Source organism: Anomalospiza imberbis, chromosome 3, assembly GCF_031753505.1.
Source record: "Anomalospiza imberbis isolate Cuckoo-Finch-1a 21T00152 chromosome 3, ASM3175350v1, whole genome shotgun sequence".
Taxonomy (NCBI): domain Eukaryota; kingdom Metazoa; phylum Chordata; class Aves; order Passeriformes; family Viduidae; genus Anomalospiza; species Anomalospiza imberbis.
In genome coordinates, this window is record NC_089683.1 from 55,217,616 (window position 1) to 55,245,206 (window position 27,591).

At 36.1% G+C, this 27,591-nt stretch overlaps 1 protein-coding gene across 29 annotated transcripts in view; it reads right to left on the reverse strand.

Moving 5' to 3' along the window:
- The window catches only part of EPB41L2 (erythrocyte membrane protein band 4.1 like 2), a 132,151-nt gene that overhangs the window by 40,309 nt on the left and 64,251 nt on the right, over nucleotides 1-27,591 (reverse strand). For all 29 annotated transcript variants that reach the window (XR_010997251.1, XM_068184438.1, XM_068184464.1 and 26 more), the window contains exons 3-5: nucleotides 17,451-17,926; nucleotides 16,246-16,458; nucleotides 3,246-3,350 (exon numbers count right to left, since the gene is read on the reverse strand). Coding sequence is in view for 28 of the 29 variants with exons in the window: in XM_068184438.1 (XP_068040539.1) it covers nucleotides 3,246-3,350; nucleotides 16,246-16,458; nucleotides 17,451-17,926 (794 nt within the window). In the remaining variant the exon portion in view is untranslated. The remainder of the gene's footprint in view (nucleotides 1-3,245; nucleotides 3,351-16,245; nucleotides 16,459-17,450; nucleotides 17,927-27,591) is intronic.

The window sequence follows — 27,591 nt, forward strand, 5'->3', positions numbered from 1 at the left end:
AATACTTAAGTCAGAAAAATTGCTTTTTGTTAGAAGAACGTTGACATGGAAAGGCCTTGGAAGACAACATAAGTCTTCAAATAATTTTAACTGAGACACACTTCAGCTACAGCTATCATCCTAGGTTTTCAGTTTTGGCAAGGATTCCATTCTGAAATTACCCACAGTCATATTCTTGCAACTACAATAACTAGAAGTATCTTAAATCCTTACATTTTAGACACAGAATCAAGTAAATAAATAGAGAATATAGCATGGAATAACTACAACAGCAAAATAGGATTTCAGTACTTCATCTTTCATCACTGCAAAGCAGGAGAAAAGAACATACAATACAGACTATGCTGCAAGATGATAATCTCTTCTTTACACAAGTTATACAGTTCATTTTCTGATTTTTCCAAGCCTGAAATAAGCTTATTGGAAGCAGACTTAGCCACCAACTTTCATTACTGCTCTGTCAAATAAAATCAGATGCTATATTCCATTTATAGGCACAATTACAGGGGTGGGGGTTTTTCTGCATCTGTGTCTTTTGTAATGGATAAAAACAAACACCACAAAAGAATTTACCCTAAATTAGAGCTCTTAATGCAGAATAGACAGGTCTGTCTTTCAAAACAAAAGACTACTTTGCTCCAGTAGGCAGAAATCTATTTGTTTAATTTGTGAATGGTAAGGTTATAGATGAGACAAAGTAATGTATTGTCAAAGAACAAAATGTTCTCTACCAGTACAAAAGTATTTTGTACAAATCCAGAAAAGTGGCATTTCCAGCTGGCGCCCAAAACATAAGAGCAGAAGCTTTCTAACACTTCTGCAGACCAATTACAGTGTGAATGGAGCATTCATGAACTTCTGAGGGTGCAGTGCAATGAAATCTCTAACTAAAGTTCAGGCTAATAAATTTAACATTTCCAAAAAATGAAAGAAATCATTAATTACTAATTTGGCCTAAACAGTTTTAAAATGTGTATTAAAGCTAACAAAAATCAGTCTGATTGGAAGACATAACCTCGCTCCCAGCTGCACAGAACACCCATGGAGAAGAGTTAATGGGACTCCTCCTCCAATGGTACCCTGATGGTGCATTGGGGAGCAGCTCTAATTCAACAGAGTGCCTGGCATTCAGTTGCCACACGCCACAGCTGCCGTCGCGTTCAACAGCTGGCTCATAAATGGGTTGCTGTGATGAGTGCACAAGAATGGGAAAAACACATCATTCAGCATTTAGTACTGACTGGCCTGGAGTTCAGCGATTTGTGGCATTTTCATCTAAAAAGACAACAGTCATAACAGAAAAACAAACAAAAAAAAGAACTGGTACCAAAATTTAAAAGTAACTCAATACAGAGGTGAATAAAAGAGAGGGGCCTAAACAAATTGGCTAGGAAAGAGGTTTTTTTAAGTTTCTCCAAATAACACTAGGAATGTATTTGTATGAAGACAAAATCCAGCAATTCTGGTTGTTTAGTCTTCATAACAAAAAGAACCAGATTCCCCCAGAAGTTTTAAAATAAAAACCTGCTGCTGTCCATAACTCAGGTGAAAAGTGATACATTCTATTTTTGAATAAGGACCCCATTATCAGATATTTACCAGTTTATGTAAATACCACTTAATTTATGTAAATACTTATGAGTGATGCTACAGTAGCACCTTCACAGTCAATGGATAAGGAACTCAAGGACTCATTCACACTGAAAGAGACCTCTGGACATAACTGGTCCAAGTGTGATTCAAGAGCCAGTTTTGAATTAAGTCAGGTTTCCCAGGTTCAGATCAAGTCAAGTTTCTAATATCTTCAAGGAAAAAACACATATGAAAAAACAGATGGGGTCTTCTTAAAGAGTGGACCTCAGTTTCTCTATTCTAATGACTACAGAACACCAAGAAAGTCTTAGTCTAACTAGAAGAAAGAAAAAAAAAAGATAAAAAAACCAGACATAACCCTACACCAATCCAGACTTTTTTGCTCAACTTTCAAAAACCCAGAGCTCCCTATTTTATCTCCTGGGATCTACTCAGTGAACTATTTTCTGGTACAGGTCAAGGATCCCAGGTCTAGTATTAGACCTTTTTTCTCTGAGCCAGAGATCAGACTGCTGTTTTATGTTATTTTGTTGTGTATATACAGTACAGTTTTTCAATAGTGAGAAGCACAAATAAAGCAACAAGCGAAAATAACATATAAGATTATATTATTTAGTAGGTCAACAGAGATCTTCTTCGTCACTAGACCAAAGAAATTCTTATGTCTGCAAATGGTTTACAAATCAAGAACAAAAATTAAATATCTATGTAACACTATAACAAGCTGATTTTGTATATAGGGCTTTTTAATATAGAGGAATTGAGTATTTTGCTCAATACTGCACAGAAAGCTTTGCACCAAAGCAACTAACTCTAGAAAACAGCTTTATCAGAATGGAAGTTGTCAGAAATTCTGATTTATTCAGACCATGAAATTACACTTAATTTTTTTTAAAAAGTGTTAAGAGGAAGATGACAGAAAAAAAGCAGTAACTTTCAGATGCAGTATCATGTAATGATGCTTCTACTACAAATACAGATTAAAAATAAATACAATTTTTCCAGCTTCAATTTGTAATTATTCATCTGGGAGATTTTTTCTGAAGATGACCACACATATATCTTTAGTTCATGGAGGAAGCAACAGGCAGCCCACCTCAAAACTGTAAATGTTAAGATGTTAGAAAGATAAATTGGGTTTTGTTAATTAATGGTTTTGTTAATTAAATTGGGTTTTGTTAATTAATGCCACTGACTGATTTAAGATTTTTCTCAGCTGAGCAATCTAGGTGTGCTCAACCATCCAACAAAAAAGCAAGTGCAAATGAAGATGGAAGTCACCAAATGGTATTTAAGACATCCTTTCAAATGTAGTCATCTCAAATGCCATTCATTTGTAAAATTAGCATCCAATACCAGTGATGGACTAGCTTCAGCCTCTTTACAAAAGCCAAAAATTTTCTTTAAACTTAAAATTAATAATAAAGGAACTCAAAGGCCTTACAGACATAAGTTGTTACAGACTTATGGGCTAGATTCTTTTCATGTTCACAAACAAAGCATTCTTATACATCTATGAGAAAAGGCAGCAAAATTTACTCAAGTGTTTGAAACAGTAAACATTTAACAGAATATACCTCCAATATAACCAATATAACTATTGAAGTGAGTGGCAGTGATGAAAAACAAACAAAACCCTCATACAGGCTTACCTTCTGTTCTGAATTCTCATAAAACAACAGCCCAAAATAGTCCTTTTCCAGTAAATTGAGGTGTTCACATACTTTATCAAACAGCACTTGTCCTCTTGCTCTTTTCTGAGGGGTATGAAAAGAAGGAAAAAAATAAGGAAAAATAAGAAAAAAGAGGAAATTAAGATAAGTAAATCGGTATGGTTCTTAATTACAGGTACTGTTATTCGATTATATTATTCAGGAAAATTTAAAATATACATAAAGTGGATTATAAAACTATAAACTTTCTTACTGTTCATCATACTTCAAAGATATACATATCCTTGACAAAAAAGTAGAGAAATTTCAATGTTTTTTTCCAAAACCCGAAAGAACAACAAAGTAAATACACAAGAAAAATCCAGTACCTGAAAAATTTAAATATTTTTAACTATTAAGTGTCACTAAATAGTCTTGGTTTTTCTAGATCTTTATTTTTAAAATAACAGAAGACTTCTTTGAGCCAACTTTTTCTATATTATCTTCTAAAAATTAATATTGTTTCTACACTGTTAACTTTAGCATTTTTATCATTTTGCTATACATCTCAGTGACTTATGAATCCCATTATATGAATGCACTGAAAAATTAAATGTGTTATCTGCAAAAGACAAAAGGAACAAGCACACCAGTAAGAGCTGATGCTCAGACCAGCAGAAGCAGCATGCAAGCAGCAGCTGAACACATGCAACATGTCTAGTTGTCTATACTGCAGTGGTTTGTTTGGAGGGGCAGATGATAAGATGGCTGCTTTCTGTCTATGTATTTCTGAAATCTCGGTACCCAACAAATCCATTAGATGCTCAAAAATAAGAAATCTTCAAGAAGTTTATTTTTCCTAAAAATATGATTTGTGGAAATCAGTAACAAAGGGAAAAAGGTTTTATCTGAGGTTTGTTTACTTATCATAGTCTGCTGCTTTATAAATATAGTAAATAAACACTGATCATCATTTTACCATATTCTTAAAAAGCATTTTAAAATGGCCACTTTCAAGCTCACTTGCTGAGCTCAGTATTACTAGAGCTGAAGGAAATGACAGTCAGTACTGAAGTTTTATCTGTGACCTTTCCACCAGCCTTTCAGTATCTAAAGGGGGCTTAAGAGAGAAGGGAAGAAAAGGGCAGGTAGTGACAGGACAAGGGGTAATGGCTTTAAAGAGAGTAGGTGCAGATTAGATATTAGGAAGAAATCCTTTACTTTTGAGGGTGGTGAGGCACTGGAACAGGTTGCTCAGAGAAGCTGTGGATGTCCCGTCCCTGGGAATGTTCAAGGCCAGGTTGGATAGGGCTCTGAGCAACCTGGTCAGGTGGAAGGTGTCCTGGCCTAACCAGGGGCTTTAAAAATTAGAAGTTCTTTAGGGTACCTTCCAACCCAAACCATTCTATCACTCTGTGATTCTTGTACCTGAAACTGGGAATGTAAACATTCCATATGTCTGTAGTGCCAGTAATGAAAACAGGTCCAGGCTCTACTTCTGTGCGCCAGGTTTTAAGGAAAATCTTTGCCTCCTGCTGACAGGAGACAAAGATTTAGAGCAGATGGCTCACACCACGTGCTCAGGGGTGGGAAGATGAGAAGTTCTTTCCACAGTTCAAATCTGACCATGACTGGCATGCAGTCTCCAGTTTGAACCAACTCCTTCAGGACAGCTCTGCTATTTGTGGCATTACTCATAGAGGCCACAACATGGCCTTTTCAAAGGTCTGCCAGCTTATAGGAATTTTTGCATTTGCTTAGATTAGAGATTTCAGTAGATGCCACACACCACTGCCATTCCACAGAAACGCCATCGGCAGCCCCTGTGTAGGCCTGGGTGACACTGTGGCCATTGTCCCCGCAGACAGTGGCAGAGCACTCCACGTGCCCCATTCCGACACTCCTGCAGCTTGGCTCCACGGCACAGGGCGGTAAAGGCCAAGAGCGGAGGGAGAGGGGAGAAAAGAAGGTATGCACTGAGCACAGAGTGAAGGCATTGTTGATTTATTCCCCAAGAATCCAGAGCTTTTATTCAAAATTGCATTGTCCAGCAGACATTATACTCAGGAAAATCAGAAAGCTTTTACAGAAGCAAAATTATAAAATGACCACATTTAGTAGCCCAAGTAGCAAGGCTAAATCAAGAAAGTAGAAGTCAGAGTGACTTCTGAAATGGGGAGCAGGGAATTTTAAGTCTGTTTGGTACTTTCAAAAAATCTTACTCCTCAGGAAAGAATACTATTTCCTCTAGGCATCTGAAGTAACCACCTAATTTTCTTGACAGCTTTACCTTCAGCTTAGTAAAAAAAATCACCAATATAGAAAAGCGGTAAATTGAAAGCAGAAAAAATATAAGCAAGAGAGAGTTCAACGAATCTTAGATGCATGTAATAATAGGTACCACTTTTTTCCCCAAAGTCAATGTGCAGGTCAGTGATCACATCTTGCACATGCAAGCTTCAGTTATACAAATTTCAGTAAAGGAAATCTATAGATTAGTGCAAAATAATATATGCTATCATATCAAGCCCCCATCTGGAATCAGATGGTTTTTTAAAAGGTGTATATACTAAACCCCACAGTTAATATCAAGTCTTTGACATACAGTAACAGAAAGCAGGCACATCTACAGGAAATATATGGCAAGTATAACTGTAAAATATTGCACAGTTTCTTATTAGGAAGTCATAATAAACAAAGAACTTGGATATACTAAGCAGCATCTTTAAACATCTTTTTGTCAGTTCATGGTTCTTCCACATAATGAAAAGCTTTACCATGTCACAAAGCCCAAGTCTGTGAGTCTACATTCTAGACAGCAGCAAAATGAAAAGACATTATATCATCAGCAACTAGTATTTATAGAGCTCTGTTATGGATTCAAAAGCATAAGAAGCCTCTCAGTACCAGCAATGGTTTTCATTATAAGATCCTACTTGAAGAATTCAAAGACTCTGAGTTAATTCATATATGTATATGTGTTTGTGTGTGTGTGTATAGAATGATATAGTTTTAAAAATCTAAAAGAGTATTTAATTTGCAAAACCAAACTTTTCAAGTGAAATATCTTTGTAAACCATTTGGGGACAGGCATTACTAGACAGTTTAAATTATATGATTGCTTTTCTGGAAAAATTAATGTTCCTAGTAGAAAAATCTCTAAACATGAACTGAAGATAACTGTTCAGAAGCTAGAAATATTTTAATAGAGCAGGGCACTCTTAAGAAGTCATCATCATGGTTTGCACAGTATGTTATTTTTTAAAATGGATTCCATTTCATTTTCCACCAGGTGTTTGAGATGTCAACTGATAATCACAACCAATGTGTAAATTATAATCACTATTCTTATTATATGTATGCAAAAGTATACATTTATGCATCCATATATACACACATATGTGTTCATAGCACAACAAATATTCATGTTCCAAATTAGAATGCAGAAATATCAGTAAAAGCGTAAGTCCATCCTTGCTTTCACAAGAAGGGGAGCACATTCAACCTAGCTATACCAAGAGACAGCGCCAGCTGTTATAACACAAGAGTACTCAGATCAGCAGTATTCTGTATTGCTGCCAAGTTATGCTTTCTTTTAAGTGAGAACATAAAAAGAACACATATAACCAAGGTTATTCTAGTACCAATTTCAAGCTTGTACTTAGACACTGCAGATGCCACCTCATAATGCAACCACCTCATAAAACCAGAGGTAGCATTTTTCTGTACTTTATGTCCTTCTCAAAAAAAGAGCCAACAAAAGCAAAGCAATTGCAGCTGACATACACAATGGAAATTTCTATGCAACTGGGAATTACGATATCGGGGTTGTTTGGCTATATAAGAGTTGCCAACTACTCATGCAATATAAACATTCACAGCTACCAGTTCTGTTCAATACATTTATCTATGATAGGGATGCAGGAGTTGAATGCACTACTAGCAAGTTTGCTGGTGATACTCAAGTGGGAGGTGCTACTCACTCCCTTAGGGGATGAGAAACCCTACAGAGCAATGTGGATAGATCAGAGCATTGGGCAGTCAGTGGCATGAAATTTAACAAATGCCAGAGTCTGCACCTAGGACAGAGTAATGTTGGGCACAAGTATAAACTGGGACAGGAGTGGCTGGAGATCAGCCCTGCAGAAATGGATCTGGGAGTGCTGGTCAGCAGCAGCTCAGTGTGAGCCAGCAGGGAGAGCCTGGGCAGCCAGGAGGGCAAACCCCATCCTGGGATGCATCAAACCCTGCGTTCAACCATTCAGACAAAAGAGGTGATTATCCTGCTGCACTCAGCTTTGGTATGGCCACACCTCGAGTACTGGGAGTGGTTCTGGGGCCCACAAATTAAGAAGCACATCCTTCTTAAAGGTCCCTGAATATGTCCAGAAGGCACCAACAAAGCTGGGGAAAGGGCTGGAAGGAATGTCCTATGAGGACTCACTTAGGACTTTGGGCTTGTCTAAAGTTAGAGAAAAGGAGGCTGAGGGGTGGCTTCATTGCTCCCTACAGCTTCCTGAGGAAGGTGAAGAAGAAGATGCTGAGCTCTTCTCCCTGGGATCAGTGACAGGACATGTGGGAACAGGCCAAAGCTGCACCACAGAAGGTTTAGATGTGACATTAGGAAGCATTTCTTTACCACAAGGGTGATTTAACCAGTGTAATAGCTTCCTAGGAGGTGGCTGATGCTCCAAGCATGTCAGTGTTTAAAAGTCATTTGGACCTTTAGGTCAGCCCTTGTGGCATGAGTGCTTCCTTACCTCAAAGGGTTGGTCATCAGGCAGCTGAACTTGATGACCATTGGAGGTCCTTTCCACCTGAAACAATCTATCCTATTCTTATTCCTTCTTTCTTGTTTCTGTAGCAGTAAAAGCAGAGGGAAATCTCAACATGTCTTCCCAGCCCTGCACTAGCAAAAAGGATTGAATGGGCAATCATATCCCAGCCTAGGCATTGAATATCTCTGTATGGGAAGGAGGCATGTACCATCTGATGGACATGAGAGCTGTGGATTATCTCAAACTAATTCAGCCATTTAAAGAAATTTTGGGGGAAAAAAGCCAACAAAAACAAATACAGTTTTTAAGTTTTCTGTGTCTATTCAGTTAATCTGGGTTTCCATAGAATTGCAGAATTCCACATATCTCTTCAGAGATCAAACCCTTAGCCGAATGCAGGACATGCTTCCAAACTGAGTGACTTTTTGAAGTGTGCAATACCTATTATTTCCCCAGAGATTTTTTTTCTTCTTGCATTCATTTTTAGAAATGATTGAGGCATTTCCCTTGGAGAAATGTAGTAAAACATTTTACAACATTTGAGAACAACAGTACTACATCAGAGTGAGGGTCCATCTCCAAAGTGGCTAAGCACAAGTGTCTACACACAAGCACAGGAGCAGTACATAGAAACTGATTAACTATGAGACTGGTATTTGCCTGAAATGCCAGGATTTTTTCAGCTCCAAAAACATTTTCAAAGACACATATTTACAAGAGGAAAAAGGATTCAATTTCATTTTATTTTTCTGAATCAGTTTAAGAGGCAATGCTCACAGGCATTAACACAATGCAATTCTGTAGCCCGGCCCAGGCTAATGCACTCTTCAGTTTTGTTTAAAAAATCAAAACATCCCTTGCACTCTGGCAAAGGCAAGGCCACAGAAAGGAGAAGTCGGAATATGAACCAGGCAGTCCCTTTTTTCCTGAGACTTGAAGAATAAGGATTGGTACTGGTCACACACAAACGAGGAGGAGATGTGCAATAGCCTGAGTTGTTTTCAAAATTATGATGCATATCAATGACAAGCACATTTTTTGGCTGCAAAAAATTGCTTTGCTGTGCTTCTTGGCCAGTGATGCATGAAAAGTGCTCTCATGCCTGGCCTGCACTTGTATTTCATGCAGGGAGAGCTGAAAAGTGCCAGCTCCCGTTGCTGCAGCAAATCAGAGTGCCTTGTACAAACAAGAACCCTGGGGAAAACCAAACCAAGGAAATACAGGAGTTCACGCCTGCTACAAACTTGGAGTGGCAAAGAAAGGCAGAGAGGAAGGGCATGAGTGGTGCCTTGGAGGCGCAAAAGCAGCAGGAGAGAACATAGGCAGAATGGCCCAAAGGAGCCCTTGGCAAGGAGCCGTGCTCAATGCTGCAGAGGAAGGCAAAAAATCCCCAGAGACTGAGATGACTTCACTCATAAACATTACTTTCAGTGGTGTCTGTTGAATCTAGACAAATATTTTAAGAATGTGCCAAATTTAACATCATCCCTATTTTCCTTTTTCTAAATAAAAGATGTCATACTTTAAACAGACCACTAAGTGCTTGAATAAACCTAGACTAGACATCTGAGCAGTCAGAAAAAGATTTGCAAATCAAAACTCAGCTACAATTAAACATCTGTTCCATATCAGCTTCATTCAGAGTTTTCTTAATTCAGGGTTAAAGACTGATCTTAATTGTACATTGAGCAAACATATTTTTACTTTGTATTAGCAAACTAAGTAACCATAGAGTCTGTGTCAACTCTGATATATTTCACTTGTTCATACGTGCATAAAATACGGTCAGTGCTGGCATCCTTTAAATGCCTTTTGTCATAAATATTTAATTAGACCACTGACTGAATGCAGTAAACAAACCCAATAGGATCTTCATTTGCTTCTAACTAGCAATCATTATGCACTTAGCACTTCTTTTTGTTTCTTCGAACTGTGTTATTCCCTACTAAAACACAGTTTATATTTCAAATAGAAAATCTAAACTAGTCTTTATTGCAGATCCCAAATTCAGTGACAGAGTTTCTTCACATCTACAAAACCACAGAATAAGAGGGAAAAAGCAAGTTTATTTCCTCCACAAAAGCAAGAAATACATGTAGTTCACAGTAACATATTAGTAATTTATACCTCCCACAGAGATCAATTATCAGGAAAGGAGTAGGTCAAAATTTCATCATTTGCACTGTATTAAAAAATTTAAATTGCTCCTAAAAATTAAGTCCAATAGTCTGCCCATTCAAGCTATTAAAACTCAACTGCCATTACATCTCAAATATTACACTATTGAATCATGAACCAAGGTAATTTTATCCTTTAATATGGTTCTGTCACTTCAAGCAAGCACAAATATTCACAGTCTTTGGCAAATACCACTCATTAGCTTTCATCCTCAATACCTTGAGAACTGTCTGTGATAAACTTACAGCCTGTTATTCCTTTAACTCTCTTTAAAGTAATGATAGGTAACTGAAAGTTTTTTAACAGTTCACAGCCTGTGAAAGTTGTTTTAAGTCATGCTCCTCCAGAACTATTCAACAATAACTTCTTCCTCTTTCCATCTCTCCAGGCATTCATATTACTCTGAAGATTCTGAGGCTTAGTAGGTGTTATCTTTAAGAGTTACAATAGTTTTAAGCTTAAAATAATGAAAATAATTCCTCATGCTCTATGAATGCACATATTATGTACATGTAACTCATGCTGTTTAGTATAGTACTTGCATGCAATATTATTTAGTGATTTATTTCAGAAGATTCCTTTAAAGCAACAAAGCACAGAAAATCAATCTATTTTATTAATATGGAACCTACGGACTTAAAGAACTAAAATACTAAAGTTAAAGGAATTTAATATAACATTGTAATGGAGGATATTTTGCTGCCTTACAAAACTTTACAGCTTCCAAAATAAGAATATAAAGCAAGTTTGAAGAGTGGCTGGTATAAATCTTCATAATGCTACTCCCACTCAAATTTTACTTCCCCAAAGCAAATAGCCAAGATGCAGAGTAATTATTTACAGACCACATTTTATAAACCATGCAAGATTACAATCAGCATCTTTGCATTGGTGAACAGAATGCAGTTCATTTCTGGGAAAGATCAAAAACCACAAAACACTACAGTGAGAATTTCAAGCTACAAAGAACTGAAGAACAGGTTTCACCTAGCACACGGTTTAGCTCTCTCGTCATGGACTTCCCTAGGCAACAGTGGAGTAACTTAGGTGTTGTATCTACACTGGCATTCAGACAAGGATATTGGAGAAGCCATACTCCAGAAAGATTACAAACCAGGTCCTTCAAATTTGCATCTTTAATGAAAGTACAAAGACAAATGAGAAGTAAAAAGAAAATAATCACAAAAGAAACTGAAATATCTGTTCAAACAGTTCCACAGATAAAGAATTATTGACTTTAAGTTCAAACTGTCAAGTTCACATCACTCAGAAGATCTACTAAGGCAAAATAAAGAGTTCTCGGGGAAAGAATAGATGACTTTCAGAGGTGATAAATTAATTTACAAAGTAACATCAAAAAAGACAAATATCTGAGATTTACTTTATACTGAAATCTAAAGATCAACCATGTCAGGCATGCCTGGGGCAATGGGAAAGACATGCAAAAACAAGCTAGAAGAAATAACTCCACTGTCAAATAACACTAGCTGGCGGTAAAAAAGAACTTAAAGTAATTACCAATGCATACAACCCAAGTGGCAAAGAAACAAGAAAGGTTCAAATGCACCTGTACTCCCTACAGAAATATTTAATGACAAATTCTGAACTATGGAAGAACAGCATCAAATTATAGTCATTTGCAAAGTTGCTTTAATATCCCATTAAAAACATGCTAATTCACCAGGAGTGAACTTTTCTTTTTTCCCCACAATTTCATATATAAGCATACTATCTCAACATCTTAAAGCTATATGCTTCCCAAGTGAGCACCTCCCACCCATTTCTAATCTGCACCACTCACCACAGGAATTCACTTTCAGAACATTTTGTCACAGAAACCAGTTTTTGTTCACTCTGATATATTTCTCAATGCAACCTGTATGTCACATAGACTTCTATTTTCCAAGAGGTGCTTTAACTCAATACAGATTCCAAGAAAACGCCTCATTAGGCAGAAGTTACATCAATTTCATATCAACTACACTTTAAATTGTAATAAATCCCTTTTTTATTAACATAATAGATGCTAAGTTTGCACATGTACCTAATTCATCCAAAATAAACTGATCTAGTTCAAGTTAGAACAAAATGCACATACATGCAAATTTTTAGCTACAATTATTAACTGGATTGCAATTTTTGCAGGTTTGTAATTTTTTTCTTAAATAGTACATATATATTCAATTTCTTACATATACTTGCTCCAAAAACTCCCATCTGAAGATTCCAGAGTACAAAAAAAAAAAAAAAGTGACATTATATACTATTTCTTTATGCAAAACCTATTTCCATACTTCCATCTGTGTCTTTTTCAGCTGACAATAATGTAGCATTAAGCTCTTGCTTACAGGGGATCTGGTTGTACTGAGACAAGAAGATCCTTGAGAATATAAAGATTATTATTACAAAACCCAATCTGTGGTAGCCAGGACAGAAAACAAGTATGTCAACAGGCACAAATTTGCTTTTCAGCCACATTACAATTACAGAACTTCACCAATTCACTTAAATTAATCCCTCTGCCTATTTCAGCTTCATACTATGGAATTTAAATGTTTCAGAATACAGCTGAACTCAATTTACAGCTAGTTAGGATATCCACTTGTCACTTCGCAAATATTAAATTTCTAAAAATGTTCAGTGGAGCATGGAGAGCCTGGTTCAGAACAACCTCTACAGAGCTTTTGCTGCCTAGTCTAAGTGTCAGAGGTGATACATTTTTAAAAAAGCTAATTCCAGATGCACTGTCATTAAACACCAACCTTAAGCAAAAACTGTAGCCTCCTCTTTTCTAATACAACTGTTTTACATATTCTGTAAAAGCTCACCAGTATTTTCCTGAATTGAAATATAAATTTTTTAAGCTTGGAAAAAAAACATCTATTTCAGTCATCTTTGAGAAATTATTCTAATTTAATATGTACCAAATGTTAGTTTGCAAAATAAGAAACAAAATCAGCTTGAGTGTTGGAGGGGAATGGAAAGTGGGGGAGGAGGTGGTTGCGTATGTGCAAAAACTGGGTTTTGTACAAGACATTATATGAAACAATGTTTCCTTCTTTCCCTATTCAAAATTCAAAATCATGTTATAAAAAATTAAGTCTGTTGAAATGTTTTAAATCACTGGAGCTGAAGAAACATAACCACAAATGTGTCTAAAACAAAATTAAGCTCACAAAGCAAAAGGGAATATAAGCAGGATAGAAATCTAACTATCACGTGGACGGGAGTTTAGAGAGCAGTTTCTGGTCTACTGAAATGGCATTTCTTCCTAAGCACACAGACTAGTGTCAGTGGATATTCTGTTCTCTCAGGAAAAATTAGGAGCAGGATGGATGGACAAAAAAGATAATGGAAATAAAGTTAAAAAACCTGTCAGAACCCTTCATCTATCATAATCTATACTAAGAGTGCTTTTTAAAATAAGGAAAAATAGAAGAAAATTAAGAGAGATGTCAGACTAAATAACTGGCATACATCATGGAATTCAATGAGCAGTAACAGAAGAGCTGCTATTTTAGAAGCTGTTAATAGGAAATGTTAGGGATATTGTACCTGAACTCATCTGCTCTTATAAAGAGTATGAAGTCTTAAAGTGCAGGCTTGTAATTGCACAAGTGCAGAACAAGCCTAAGAGTTCTCAATTACTTAGGGGATTTATCTTCCTTAAAAAAAAAAAAAAAAAAAAACCACCACAAAACTAGAGAAAAACAGGTACTTGGACAACCATGACAAATAGGTGAGATTTTATGCAACTGCTTTTTCCTACAAGCAAAAATAAGTGAGCTCCAACCTAATATTGCTAAAAGGGCCATACAAAACCATGAATTTTAAGAACCTAAGATGGCATTAAAAAAAAGTTTCTTGAAAATAAGAATGACATTTGCTTTTCCAATCCCCCCCAAAAAAATCCCAGGAAGTTTCCCTAGCTGCTGGGACATTTCTAATACGGTCAAGTTTGGCCTTGAAGGAACACCAGCCAGCTGACTGAGTACTGGTGGGTGTATTCTATAAGGTCCCATGGCATTTGTCTCAGCATCTCAAATGTTCCCACACGTAGCCATAACCCTCCCTTTTTCCACTAGTTTCCAAATCACATCTTCAAGCTCTTGCCATTAACCATTTACTGATTAGAACATACTCAAGCAGGAAGAGTAAACCTTTTCTGACTGAAACAGCTTATGTTCTAAGAATAATGCATCAATACTTATTTTTTAAGAAACAAAGTATTACTATTAATTCAAGATTTTCTACTTAGATTCTAGTGAATCTAAGGTATACAATAGCTGAACTCAAGTATTAAGTCCTCATATTATGATTCATCACTTTTACTACTTAATTGCATAATATTTTATCTACTAATATGCCACAAAACTCTCAATATTTTGTTACTGCTGCAAATCCTGATCAGCCTTGATCTGTGTGCTGAAACTGAAGCTACTGCATCATGGCTTTCTTTCCACTTATGCCTGTTCCCAGCTATTGCCTTATAGAAAGACACATACAGTAGGAACAAACAACTGGCAAAATTTAACAGAGACTAAATTAATGAGGTTTTGCTTTCATGTTTTGTTTTCTTTCACACTCCTTTTAGTTTATGTGAATACAAATTGATGCAGTTCTAAAAGAAAAAAGGAATAGGATTCCAAATCAAACAGAAAAAACCTCAATAATGTATTAGCTCAGATTTTATTACTGATTATCATGAAGGTTTAGAATGGCTATTAGAAAAAGACAAGATTCTACCAAAAGCCATTACAGTAATGAAAACAAGGTATTTTTCACTTTTACTTTGCCGTTAGCAAGTATATATATTTTAAATATAAAGAAGCTGGTTCACAGTCCATAGCAAACTGGAAGAGGCATCAGGAATGTGAAAATCATGCCAAGTGCCCCAAACTAAAACCTGATTTTCTCAAAAATCAACCAAGATAAACTGGGCTTTGACTGCAAAAATTTTGATTCTTTGCTTTTTCAATTTTTTATCATTTCAGTAACTTTGTAAAAGCAGAAATAAACCAACATTTACCCAAACACTAAATATTGAAGGAAGACTAAAAAAGAGTATCAGAAATCTACTAGGATCTTTTGCAGAAAGCACAAACTGAAATTTCAGTTATCAGTTGATATAGCTTTCTGAGACTTTAAGTATTTTGATATGGTAGTAGAGCATAAACTCTGCATATTTAAGAATGTGAATTCATCCATTAAATTGCAGTCAGCACTGCTCATGTTCTATAAATAATTCAAATGAACATATACAACAAATTGTTTCTTCATGACTTTTTTCCCCTCCTAAATGACTTTTACTATTGTTCTTACAGGAAATTCTTACTGCAAATAATGAGAAAACTTATTTCTTGGCAAATGACTTAACTTAATCATGACTTGTCATGATTAAGATCATGACAAACTTAAATAGTGCAGTTATAAATACAAAATGGCATATTCTTAGATCTGTGGTAAGTCACCACTTCATTTAAGTCTCCTTTCAGGATGGGGGAAAGGCCAGGAAGACAAAACTCACATAGCCTTTAATTAAAACAGAGATACCATTCTGATTTAAACATCCTGATTTATATGGAAAAAAAAATCCCAAACAACTCTTCCAGGGTTACTACCCTGCAGTCAATTTTTGTGAAAACGTGGAAGTAGAAGAGAACTTTGAATATAAATATGTGTTTTATAGCTGTATTGGAATTTTTCTTTCTGAAGAAAATTTACTTTGAAGTTTAAGAAGTTTAAATTTGTCTCCAGCTGAGATAACTTTAAAAAAATTAATGAACTCAAGAAAACTTTATTAGCACATGTCCCACTGCCTTCAGGAAAACCTTAATGTTTTAGAAAAATAATCAAGTTTGAGCTGTCAAATAATCAGCTGGTGTACTGCATTTTTAAGAATAAACTCATATGGTTTTAAAGATGGAATTTTAAACTGAAACATTAGCTTACTCCTAGCGATAGCGTTAAACACTCAGTACAGTGAAATCAAGTTTTCTTTTCCCTACAGAAAAAGCTCTTTATATAACAACTTGATGCCTTACCTCTAGGTCACAGCTGTATTCCGTGCCATCCAGAAGCATCACCTTACACTGCACAGTTTTGATTTTCTTTGGAGACTTCTGAGGAATGTTATCTATTTTAATTTCAGCTGTCTGCACTTCTTTTGTCTCCCTTTTTTCTTTTTCTTCTTGTTTTTCTTCCTTTTTCTCTGCAACTTCCTCTACTTCTGTTTCTTTACCATCTTCTTTGGAAGGCTATATAAAATACAGATAAACTCAGAAAGGAGGATATTTTAAACTTGTTCATTCCTTTCATAAGCTACTAATAAATAAGTCAGTAACCATTCATTAAACTTATGCACACACTGGAAACACAATAACCAGCATAAGCTTTAAGGTCTTCTAGGGACCAGACATTCTTGTTCTCAAACCAGAGGAGGTGCCTTTTTTCCCCTTTGCTTGAAATGAGATTTGGGGTTTTTTTAATATGAGTTATTGGCTTTCTTCCAAAGAGAAACAAATTTATTAAGAAGCTCCAAGAATTATACTGAACTAAACCCCCGTGTTTATGAAAGCCAAGTGATACAGAATCACAGAATGGTTGAGGTTGGAAGGGATCTCTTGAGATCTAGTCCAATACCCACAGAGGGCAATTTGCCCAGGACCTTATCCACTTGGGTTTTGGATATTTTCATAGGGGAAGACTCCACAATATCTCTGGTTAATCTGTTTCAATGTCTAATTCACCCCTTTACCACCCTAGGAGGCCTGTCATCTGCACCATCACCACCTGGCCACGTCCCTTCCCAAGGAAAGGTCCTATCACCATAGAGTAAAAGATTTTCTTGCAATTTGAAATGTAATTCCGTGGGTTTAATTTGGGTGCCTTGCCTTTGGTCATCTAACTGCCTGCCACTCAGAAGGGTCTGGCTACTCTGCATTCCTTCCATTAAGGTATTAATACATAAGTTTCCCCTTCCTCCTTCTCTTCCTCAGGCTGACCAGTGCCAACCGTCTGAGCCCCTTCTCATACAAAGCATTCTCTATGTGCCTTTGCCACCCTAGAATATGAATGTTAAGAATTGACATGGAACTTCACAAAAAAACAGGACTGGAACCTAGCAACTGGAATAGCTGTCATTTTTTCCCCAATATGATCTTAACAAAGCTTTACATTAATTAAATAATTCATTAATCAGGTTTCATTAAAATTACTCCAAAGTACCTATGAGCCTTTCCACACGTACCTGTATTTCAGCACTACTAACGGAGTGTTTTTCTTTGTCATCTGCTTTAGCATTCTGCCGGTTTTCCCTTGCTTCTTCCAAGCTCTTTCTTTGCTGAGCCCCCCCCTCTATTGCCTGGCTTTCACTTTCTTCTATTACTTGCTCTTCCCCTGTAGCCCTCTTCTTGGGCTCATCTTTGGGCTCTGCCAAGGTGTATGACTTTTGTTTCTTAAGCCAAGGGGGAAGGAAACGAGAAATACCCTTGCTTTCAGGTGAAGATTTTTCCTTCTTCTGGCTACTTAGACTACTTTGGTTAGTTGGTGCTGGGACAGAAGAATCTTGAGCTTCTCCAGAGGATGTTTCCTTGGACTTTTGATCTCCTGGAGTCTCTGATGTTTCTTCAGACTTGTCCTTGGCTTTGTCTGGTCCCAGCTGCTCAGAATCCTTCTTTACTTCAGTCTCTGAACCAACTTCAGTTGTCATTATCACAGCTGACACTAAAAGAAGCAACAATAAAAATAGTTTTGTTATGCATCATCACTACTTTTACTGACTAATTATTTGCAGTAATTTGTAGAAATTCATAGCCTCATGTATATTATTAGACTTATTAGGGTTAAAGAAATATTTCTTTTCAAGTTTTGAGTTCACAAGACCAGTAAGCTAAAACTTAGTGCTCTGCAGATAAAAGATCTACTGTTTCCTTCTCCTTGATAAAATTTCAAGTGTGCTCACTGAAAGGCATTTGCTCCTAATGTTATTGGCCAAGATTATTTCAGAAGTAATTCAGTTCTCTTTCTACTGAGCTCCTCAGCAGACCCAGAAAATGAATTTTCAGAAGAGCAACCACCTTCTCTAGTAAAACTGGTAGGTACAACCCCCCTACTATTTGGCGACGCTTACCAACGTAAAATAAATAATTAGAAATTAACGAGTAAGATTACCAAAGAACAGGACACAAGGAAGGTGAGCATGACAGTGAGTATAAAAAAATGGAGAAATTATAAGTCAGTGATATTGCTGAAATTACTAATAATGCTGGGGAGCATACATTTTTAATTAACCTAAGATTGGGTTTTAATAAGAAGTTTATACCAATCAACATAAAATCATATATAACTCTTATACTCTCATCACTTCTGCTTACTCTTCCTTCAGTGAAATTTAAGATAAATCACAATACTGTAATAACAGGACATGCAAAAATAACCTTTCAACTTAACATTACTGGTATTTATACAAAAAAATATTAACTAGAATAAACAAGTGGTGTTATTTGTGTGGCACTGTACTGAGCTGCATTGCTTTAAAAGTGTAGTATAACTACTTTTTTCCAATTTATTGAAGTGAGCCAACAAAAATAAGTATACAAGGGTCCAACAAAAGTTTATAATGGCTAGATTTCATTATTCGTCATGGGTATTTACTTACAATCTTCTGAAAACAATTAATTTTAAATTGATGGTCTGTTTTTCTGGCCTGAAGTTTCACAGTTAGTTACAATCACATTTATATCTTTATAACATGGGAACCCTCTCCGTTATGATTATCTTCGCTGCATGCCATTAGAGGCAGGAAGCTCTTAGGTTCAGGACTCTTGCTGAACTCCACTGCTCTCAGCCATGCCCAAAAAGAGTCAAGAGGGTTATCGAGTTCAGGCTTGATGCAATTAACAGCAATTTAAGCTGCATTTGAAGCCAGCTGAGAACTAGTTTAGATCACAAGGCAGCAGCAACACTTCACCTCCAGGTTTCCAAAGCACATTCATAGGCAGTCAGAAATAGTTAAGCTAAACCAATCCCTAAGATGAAAGAAAGAAAAAAGGAAGTTAATAGATACCTAAATATACAAGAGAAGCCATTCTGGCCAAAGAGATGAGCAATACTGAGCCAATGGAAACACCATCTTGACAGTTATCTTATTAAGGAGCCTAGACATGGGAGCCTTGAACTATCTCCAGGCAAATTCACATTTAGCATCTTGAAACCAAAGTAGCTCCAATGGTGTGTGGGGTTTTTTTTTTGCTCATCACTTAACACTACACTATCTAAAATCAAAGCATTTTCCAAGGGGGAATTGAATTAAAAGTTAGTACCTTTACTGCTACTCTAGAGACTTCTGAATTCATTTCTAGCTTAAATATTACAGTTATGTAGCCATTTCTACCACTTTTTATAAAACCCTTCAAGTTTCAATACTGCTAATAAAGCTTGTGATAAAGTACTAAACATTATGTAAGTACTATTTATCTCAGAGGTTACAGGCTTCTGAAAGGCAGGCTTCCATTTCACTATTGAGATGAAAGAATTTGCTATTTAAAGCCATATATTAGTATGCTACTTGTCAAGCTGCTACTAATCAAATTACATTTTGCTACCACCTATCTCACACAGAAATGCTCCTGTTCTTTCCAAATGGTAGGTATCTCATTAACATAATAATGTAAAACTTTATTATCAAAATGAAAAATGAACACTATCTAGAAAACCAAACTCTTATTTTCCCTGAGAAAAATTGAAACTTCTGCTGATCAGAGAGTAACAATCCACACTGCTTAATAAATTCATACGGGAGGTTTCATAAGTAATAGAGATGGTGGTGATTTTTTTCATACATCTCTAAGAAAGAGCCAAAGTTTTTCTCAGAAAGTAGCTAAAATAATTTTATAATACTTGATATACAAATCTTCAAAGAAGTTATAGGGAAGCCACTGTATTTCCTGCACTTTTTTGTTTTACTTTTCAAAATATGCAGAAATGCATGAAATACATGTACAAACTAATAAAAAATTATATACCACACTCAAAATTAACATCACAATTTGATTATAGTCAAAAAGGAGACATGTCCAGAAAATTCCTTAGAACTAAGCAAAATAAGTCACCCTGTAAATGCATCTCTGTGATATTGTTCTAACAATTAAAGAAACCGAGGATATCAAGTTACATATCGTAACTGATTAAATTTAGAATAGCAGTGGGTGGCACAAACGTGCTCAATGCAAAACAAGAAAGGTTTTGCGCCTCCAAGTGTCCATGTTTCCATAATCAAAGTTATAAAGAGAACTTACAGCTTTATACTGCAGATGCAAGGGCAACTTGTTACATCCCCTGTGTGAAGAGGTCTGTCCATGTTCACTGAATGCCTTTATTTGGTGCCCACAGCAGAAGGGATTTCTTTCATGAGCTCAATTTCCTATAAGCTTGTAACTTTAGTGCTTTTTGGGGTGGGGAGGGGAGAGGGAGAAAAGAGGAATAGACAGGAGATCCCTACAAAAAGAAGCACACCTCTCTGCTGAGCCTGTATATTTCTTTATACTCCCAGTAGTCTCTGAATTAGCTGTGAAGAGGTGGATGAGTTAACTACACAAGGACACTGACCAAAAGTGTAAGTTATAGTCTTCCCAAAATACCTACTTTCTCTACCACATTAGCTTGATACATTTCTTTTTTCCAGAGTTGCATGTTACTACAAGAATTAGCTATTCCTTGAGAAACACAAAACTGGGTCTTGCATTCCCTAGCTCAATGCTCTGTCAGATCCTCCAGTTTTGTAGTTCACAGAAAAAAAACAGAGATAGGGAGGGACAAAACACTGGAGTCCTGTATTACTGTAGTTTGTAAAGCCTCTGATGTTACCTTCACAAGTCAAGCAATCAAGAAACCAGGTTTTCTGAAAGTGGCTTTTTTCCGATTCCCTCATGCCCTGATAGTGAAGACCTCACATGATCTCACACAGCTCTGGTGTAACAGCCAACAGTGTGCCAGAAAGCTAAAGGAAACAAGCAGCAGACAGCATTTATCTCAGAAGTGATATAGTGAAGAAATAAATCAGATTGCAAATTTAGAATTCTCAACTTCAACTGCATGTTTCTTGATTTCCTGTCATCAAGTAAACTCTCATTTATTCTTACTACGTAGCATGAGAATACTGAATATTTTTGCCTCTAATCTTTTGTAAGCTCTGTAACAACTGCAGCAGGATAGGGTTGATAGGGTTCACCTTATCTCACCTTTTTTGTATTGCAAAAAAATTTTGTATTGTGTTTCATTTTGAATTGAGAAAGGACAATAACAATGTTGCAGCAAGAGTAGACTATAGAGAAGGAACCTTAGGGTGATGCTCAAATAAAGGATTACCAATGTCTGAACAGAGAAAATAATTATCTTGGTAGATTTTGCAATTGACGTTAAGCCCATGAACATTAAACCACAAGTGCTAACAGCTGTATCTTTTGTAATCCTCCCAAAAACTTGGCTCATGCCAACTGAAAGACTACTTCAACTGCAAAGATGAAGGTGAGGGTGGAATGGAAAAAAGTACTGCAAAACACTTCACAGTTTCTGTCAAGAAGGTGAATTTGTTAAAACCAATCCCACTTTTACAGGAAGCATATGATCTGCCCCATTTATAACTCCATCAACTTCCCCAAAAAAGGGTACTGACCAGGAAGCAATGGAAGACAACAGATAGGTATTCTCACTCCTCTGCATTCATCCCTTCCTCTCTCTTTTTATTGCACTGAGAAGGAACTTAGTGCTGGCCCGAGTTTCCAGCTGAAAGCAGAAAAGGGTGCTACATTCTTTCCTTACACTCCTTCCTCTCAGGTGTATAGACTGGTCAGCTGGTTGATACCTTTCTTCCACTTTCTAGCATAAATTCTTGAAATGTAGTTTTCTGACCAAAAGGATTCCAGCCACCATAGATAAACAAGAAACAGAAGACATATCAAATATAACATGAAGTTTAAAAAAAAAAAAGGAAAGAGAGAGAGGGAAAGAAAAAAGTAATGTAGCTCAAAGATCACAGACAATATTAAAACCAACTGCAATAAAATGAAGTTTTCTTTGATGATGCATGTTCTAATTCACTGCTTCTGTTACAGTATTTCTTATTTAACAGCACAAACAAATCCAGATCCTTTTTCCATACATTTCTGGATCTCATATTACTTATTTTCTGAGTACATAAAAGTAGAAAATGCAGCCCTAAACTTGTTTCTTCTTTTTTCAGTTTGACACTGAAATTCATAGCAATCTCAATAAATAAAAATCGCTTTAACAGTTTTATCTCCGTCAGTCTACTAGGATTCACAGAGAAACCATCATGTCATAGAAGCAAAAGGGAAAAAAACATCAACCTACTTTTACAGAAATAAATTACAGCTCAGTGCACTAAAAGCCAATGTGTGTCTGTGCAAGTTAGGTAATTTTCTGGATCACCATAGTATTAATAATTTATTTTTTAAATCACTACCTTCATAAATATTCCAAATATTTATCTCACATGCACTACACACAAAAAAAATTCAAAAATATATCAAAGACTATTTCTAACATCTGAAAAAAATACATGAAAACCTGAAACAAGTTCATGTGTATTTCAACTGCCTAAAACAAAGCAAAAAAGATCCCAAATAAAGTTGTTTATTTCTTGTCATATTATTGATCTAAAGCTCAGCAGAAGCCTGATCTACATTTCACAGATGGTTAGGACACATCATTCATGCTTGCTGCTTTCAGCATGTAAGATTTGTTGATATAAAAGCTATAAAGAAGTAAAATCCTAGCTGGAACAGTTATTGATATTTTAGAGTGTAAAATGATCTAGTTGAAACAGTAGGTAATGTCTGAGGAACTTGCTACTACAACATTTTTTTTTTAATTTAAATCAGTTCTTTTCTGTACAGTAATTTATATTTCAAATTTGGCTGAAAGTAGTAACTAAATAACTTTATTTTAGATTTCTGCTAATTTTAGAACCTGTATTTTATCATTGGTATGTAGACAACAAAACTCGTGGTATAGCATGATTCTGTGTAGCATTGTTTTGCTGAAGGTGCCAATATAGCCTGCACACATTCTATTAGCAGACAAAGCAAAAAGCAAATCCAATTTCTCATTTTAGTCATTATTTAAGTGGATTACTACAATTGAAAAGACGTGGAGTGCTCTGAACACCAAGGAATAAATTCTACTAAAGAATGAAGTTTTCAGTTTTGAGATCCTTAAGAAAGCATAAACATCTCTAAAGTTGGCTTAGATCAATTTGCAACATTCGCATCATACAGCTCCCAATTAAATATTGTTCTGCAGTCAAATATCAACCCTAAAACACATCAGTTCTCTGTATGTATAAATACACAGAAGTGTTTATACATACATACTTTGAAAGCTGAATCTAATAATTTGGATTATATTCATTTTTAAGCATATTCCTAAAACAAAATAGATCATATAAAAGTCAAAGATCAAGTTCAGCAAACTAGTGAGTATGATAAAAAAGTTACAACAGAAAAAGCAGAGGAAATTGGTACAGGTTTTATACATATAAATACATATACATATAAAATCCAGCCACCTATTTTAAAATTGTTAATCAAAGACAATATCTAGCAATTTAACCCAAACCTATGTATTTACACACACTGAATGTGACAAGCACTGCTCCTGTCTGCTCCTTCCCCGATGATCACTGTGCACAAAAATCAAGGTTAACTGCAGAGGCTGAAGAGACAGACTGCAGACGTGGCTTTTTTGTGAGTCTCTGCAGTAGCCACAGGGCAGAAGCCTGTCAGAGTCCATTGGTTTCCCAGGCTGTGACAAGACCACCAGAGCAGATCTCCTGCTGTCATTGCTCTTCATTGCAGGCTTAGAAGGTAACACGTTGAAAAACAGACTACCAAGAACAATCCTATGCCATATATAGCCAAACACCCCCCCCTCCAATTCCTTCTTTTAAAGCTTCACAGTTCATGGAGGAAGCTTAAGCAATACTTCAGGTGAGTAGACAACTAAATCTGTATTGATTCAGACTTTTGCCTTTGTAATATTATCTCCTAGTAAAAGTTTTTCCCAAATGTAAGCCCATGAAAGAATTGGCCTTTCTCCTCGTGATTCTGCTTCAGCTTCCTCCTAAACTGGGAGCTTATTCTCAAGGAGGAAACAGGTGAGCAAACTGACATTGCCAGTCTGTGCATTGGTCAGCAGATGGTGCCATAATAATTCTGAAAGTCAGTAGCACATTTCAAAGGCCGAACGTTAAACAGCAACAATACTTCAATTTCGAGTGTAATTCCCAGATTATAACAAGTGATGGAATGTTCTCATACAAGTATTAGCATAACATATTTTAATAAATATAACTTCAGAGCCAGACAGTGAATCATGACTCCAGGACAATATAAATTAGTTACACGTGTACATGAACACGTGTGTGTCTAAATACATACACATATTCACATAACATCTATGCTTATCTCCAAGAGTAGAAATGGCAGACAGTGGTGTCCTCCCAAAGAATCCTATGCCTATCAAATCTAGTTTCCAGGGAATTACAGGCATGTCACAGTGGCTAGCAGCCCCTAAGCTAATAGAAACTATATTCATAAGAATCCTTTTATCTACACAATGAAGTCACTATTCAAAGTAACAAGTATTTTATTAGCCTTCATGTTTATATCCATGCCATCATACACTTGATGACTTGCAAACATGTAATATTTCCCTCCTAAACACATTCTTGTCCTTATTCAAATATTGAAGTTTCTAGAACTCATTTTTATACTGGGAGAAAATTATTGTAGTTGTGTAACCATTCCTTCCAATGCACAGAACACAGAAAGATCATCATAAAAACACTGTCAAGTTCCTACATAGGATGCTGAGAATTTATAAGGTAGTTCTGAAACAACAACGTAAGACAAATACTAGTGTAATTCTGAAGATTGCTGTAAAGACAAAGGAAAAAAAATCAAGGATATAGACAGCAAATTGAATGTGACAGAAAAAACTACTTCTGTCTGAAATTTTAAAGTGAGTATCTGTAGTTTAGATAGAATATTTTCACAATAAAACTATTATGCTGACAAATTTCTGTAAATCAGATCTGGGGAAATCATCTCTACTCTCTGTAAACTCAAATTACATCCTGAAACATTACTATTTCTCAAAATCCTTTTTCCTGTTAAATCAGCACAACACACACCTATTACTTATCACCCAAGTGCCTCAACTTTTCATAGAACACCTGCCACAGGCCGTCTGTCTCCATTTTGTCTGGTGAATAACTTGGTTACTGAAATCCATATATAACTTTAAAGGTTTAGTTTTAATGGATAAGTCAGTTGAAGGAAAACTCCAGAAAGGAAAGATAATCCTACAAGACATGAAAGCCAGTAAGGATTCTTTAAAAGCTATTTTTGTTAAAATTTATCACCTGACACCGTGCAGCAGTCTAAAAATGTGCAACAAAACTAAGAAAATAATGTTGGATAGTGCTGTTTTCCAAACTAAATGAAATTCAGTGAAAACTGCATCATGTTTGTAACAGCACCTATAGACCATCTAAAACTCAACACCAGGGCCTTAAGAAAATCAGAACATAAATACTACATGTAGCCAAGTTGCAACGCCCACATTGGAAACTAAGATCACTTTTAGGCAAATATACATCCAGCAGCTCTCTGTGCTATCTCTGCCACACGCAGAGATAACAGAAATCTGTTCCTTCTGTATTTTCAATCCACAAATATGCTGCTATATCAAGGCAATGAAAAAGTCTCAAACAGAAAATTAATTTTAATCAAGAAATTTGTCTTTGCCAGAGTAGCTATGCACAAATATAATCTGTTTATCAAGACAGCTTTGTGCTCTTTCCCAGCACTGAAAAAAGTGTTGTAATCTGATGAGAATCCAACAGTCGTTTTGAAAAGCTGTATTGAACAAGTGACCCCACCCAGGCCCTGACACTGCTAGAGAAGGACATGCTCAAGTGGAAAAACGGGATTTAGTTCCAAATTCATTCCAGCAGACAAATGAACATGGGTCAAGAGACAGCTCTGTTTTCCCATTATCTGTCCAACAAAAGATCAACACAGATTTTGAGAAAAATCTCTGCCCTATTTTTAAAATTGACTCTGCAAGTTTACGGTGGGTTTTGGCTGTTCACATTAAACCCTCATGATACCCACAATTTTAGAGATTAAAACCAGCAGTGAGTATTCATTTGTTCTGAGCAATGCTGTCCCTCCAATCTCCATTCCTAGCCTTCCACTCTATCCCACCTTGCCAAACGGCTGGTTCTATGACAGTCACACAATTTCACTGAAGCACAGGCAAACATTTACATTTTTCCAGTTCTTAATAAAGAAGCTCTGGGGGGTGGGGGAAGACAATGTATCCCCATTTGGATTCTGAAAATTATCTGCATTGCTCTGATTTGGAGGTGATTTATTTGTAGATGCCACAATAAAAAATTCCATTTCCAACTATCATTCTTTCTATTTATAACGTATTGACAAGATTAAAAATAAGTTCTTTTTATACTGACAACATTATGTTCACTCTTGCATGCAGTATGCTTACAAGGCACTTACAATAACATGGTTAATCAAAACACTTCACAGCTTGGTGAAAAATAATGTACTAGTACATGAGAATTTTTTGTACTGCCAACTGGAAAGCCTCAGCGTAATAAAGTTCCTGAATGGTGGAATTCCAGATGCACATCATTGTTTTGACAAGTATCTATTTCCTCTTCAGTGGAAGTCATATAGAAAATTATTACCCTCTCAAATGTTCAGGAAGTGTACAACAGCATGCAAAAAGAGAAACCTCTGCAATACCAGAATTCAATGTCAGGGAAAAAAAAGAAAAGCAACTAGTCTGTACTTTCAGTAAAGAGAAAGACCAGTACACACATATTTTAAACTAATTTTCATAAGCAGATGCAGCCATTACATTTTTTTCACAAGCAGATCGAGGCTGAATGTCATACAGATGTGGATGCTACTGAGATCACATTCAAAATGCCTGCTAGCTTTTTATTTCAGCTCATCCAACTTAGGAACCACAAAACACAAAGCCAAAACACAACTGACAAATGCGTTAAGACAGTCTGCTCTGGCATGTACAAGACTAGAGTTCAATCAACAAATGTTTACAAAGCCTTAGGGTCTAAACAAATCCAGAAAAGTGACTTCTTTGGCAGCAACATCAGTTCTATATTTCCACTTTAAAGGGCGTTTCATTTTTGCTATTGCCAAATATAAGCACCACAGAGGGCACAGTTCTCTTAGGCAAGCCACTTGAACAATACTGGTAGATGTTTGCCATTACTGAGGGAAATGGAGTTGGAAAAAGTGAAAATGAAATTATAAAGC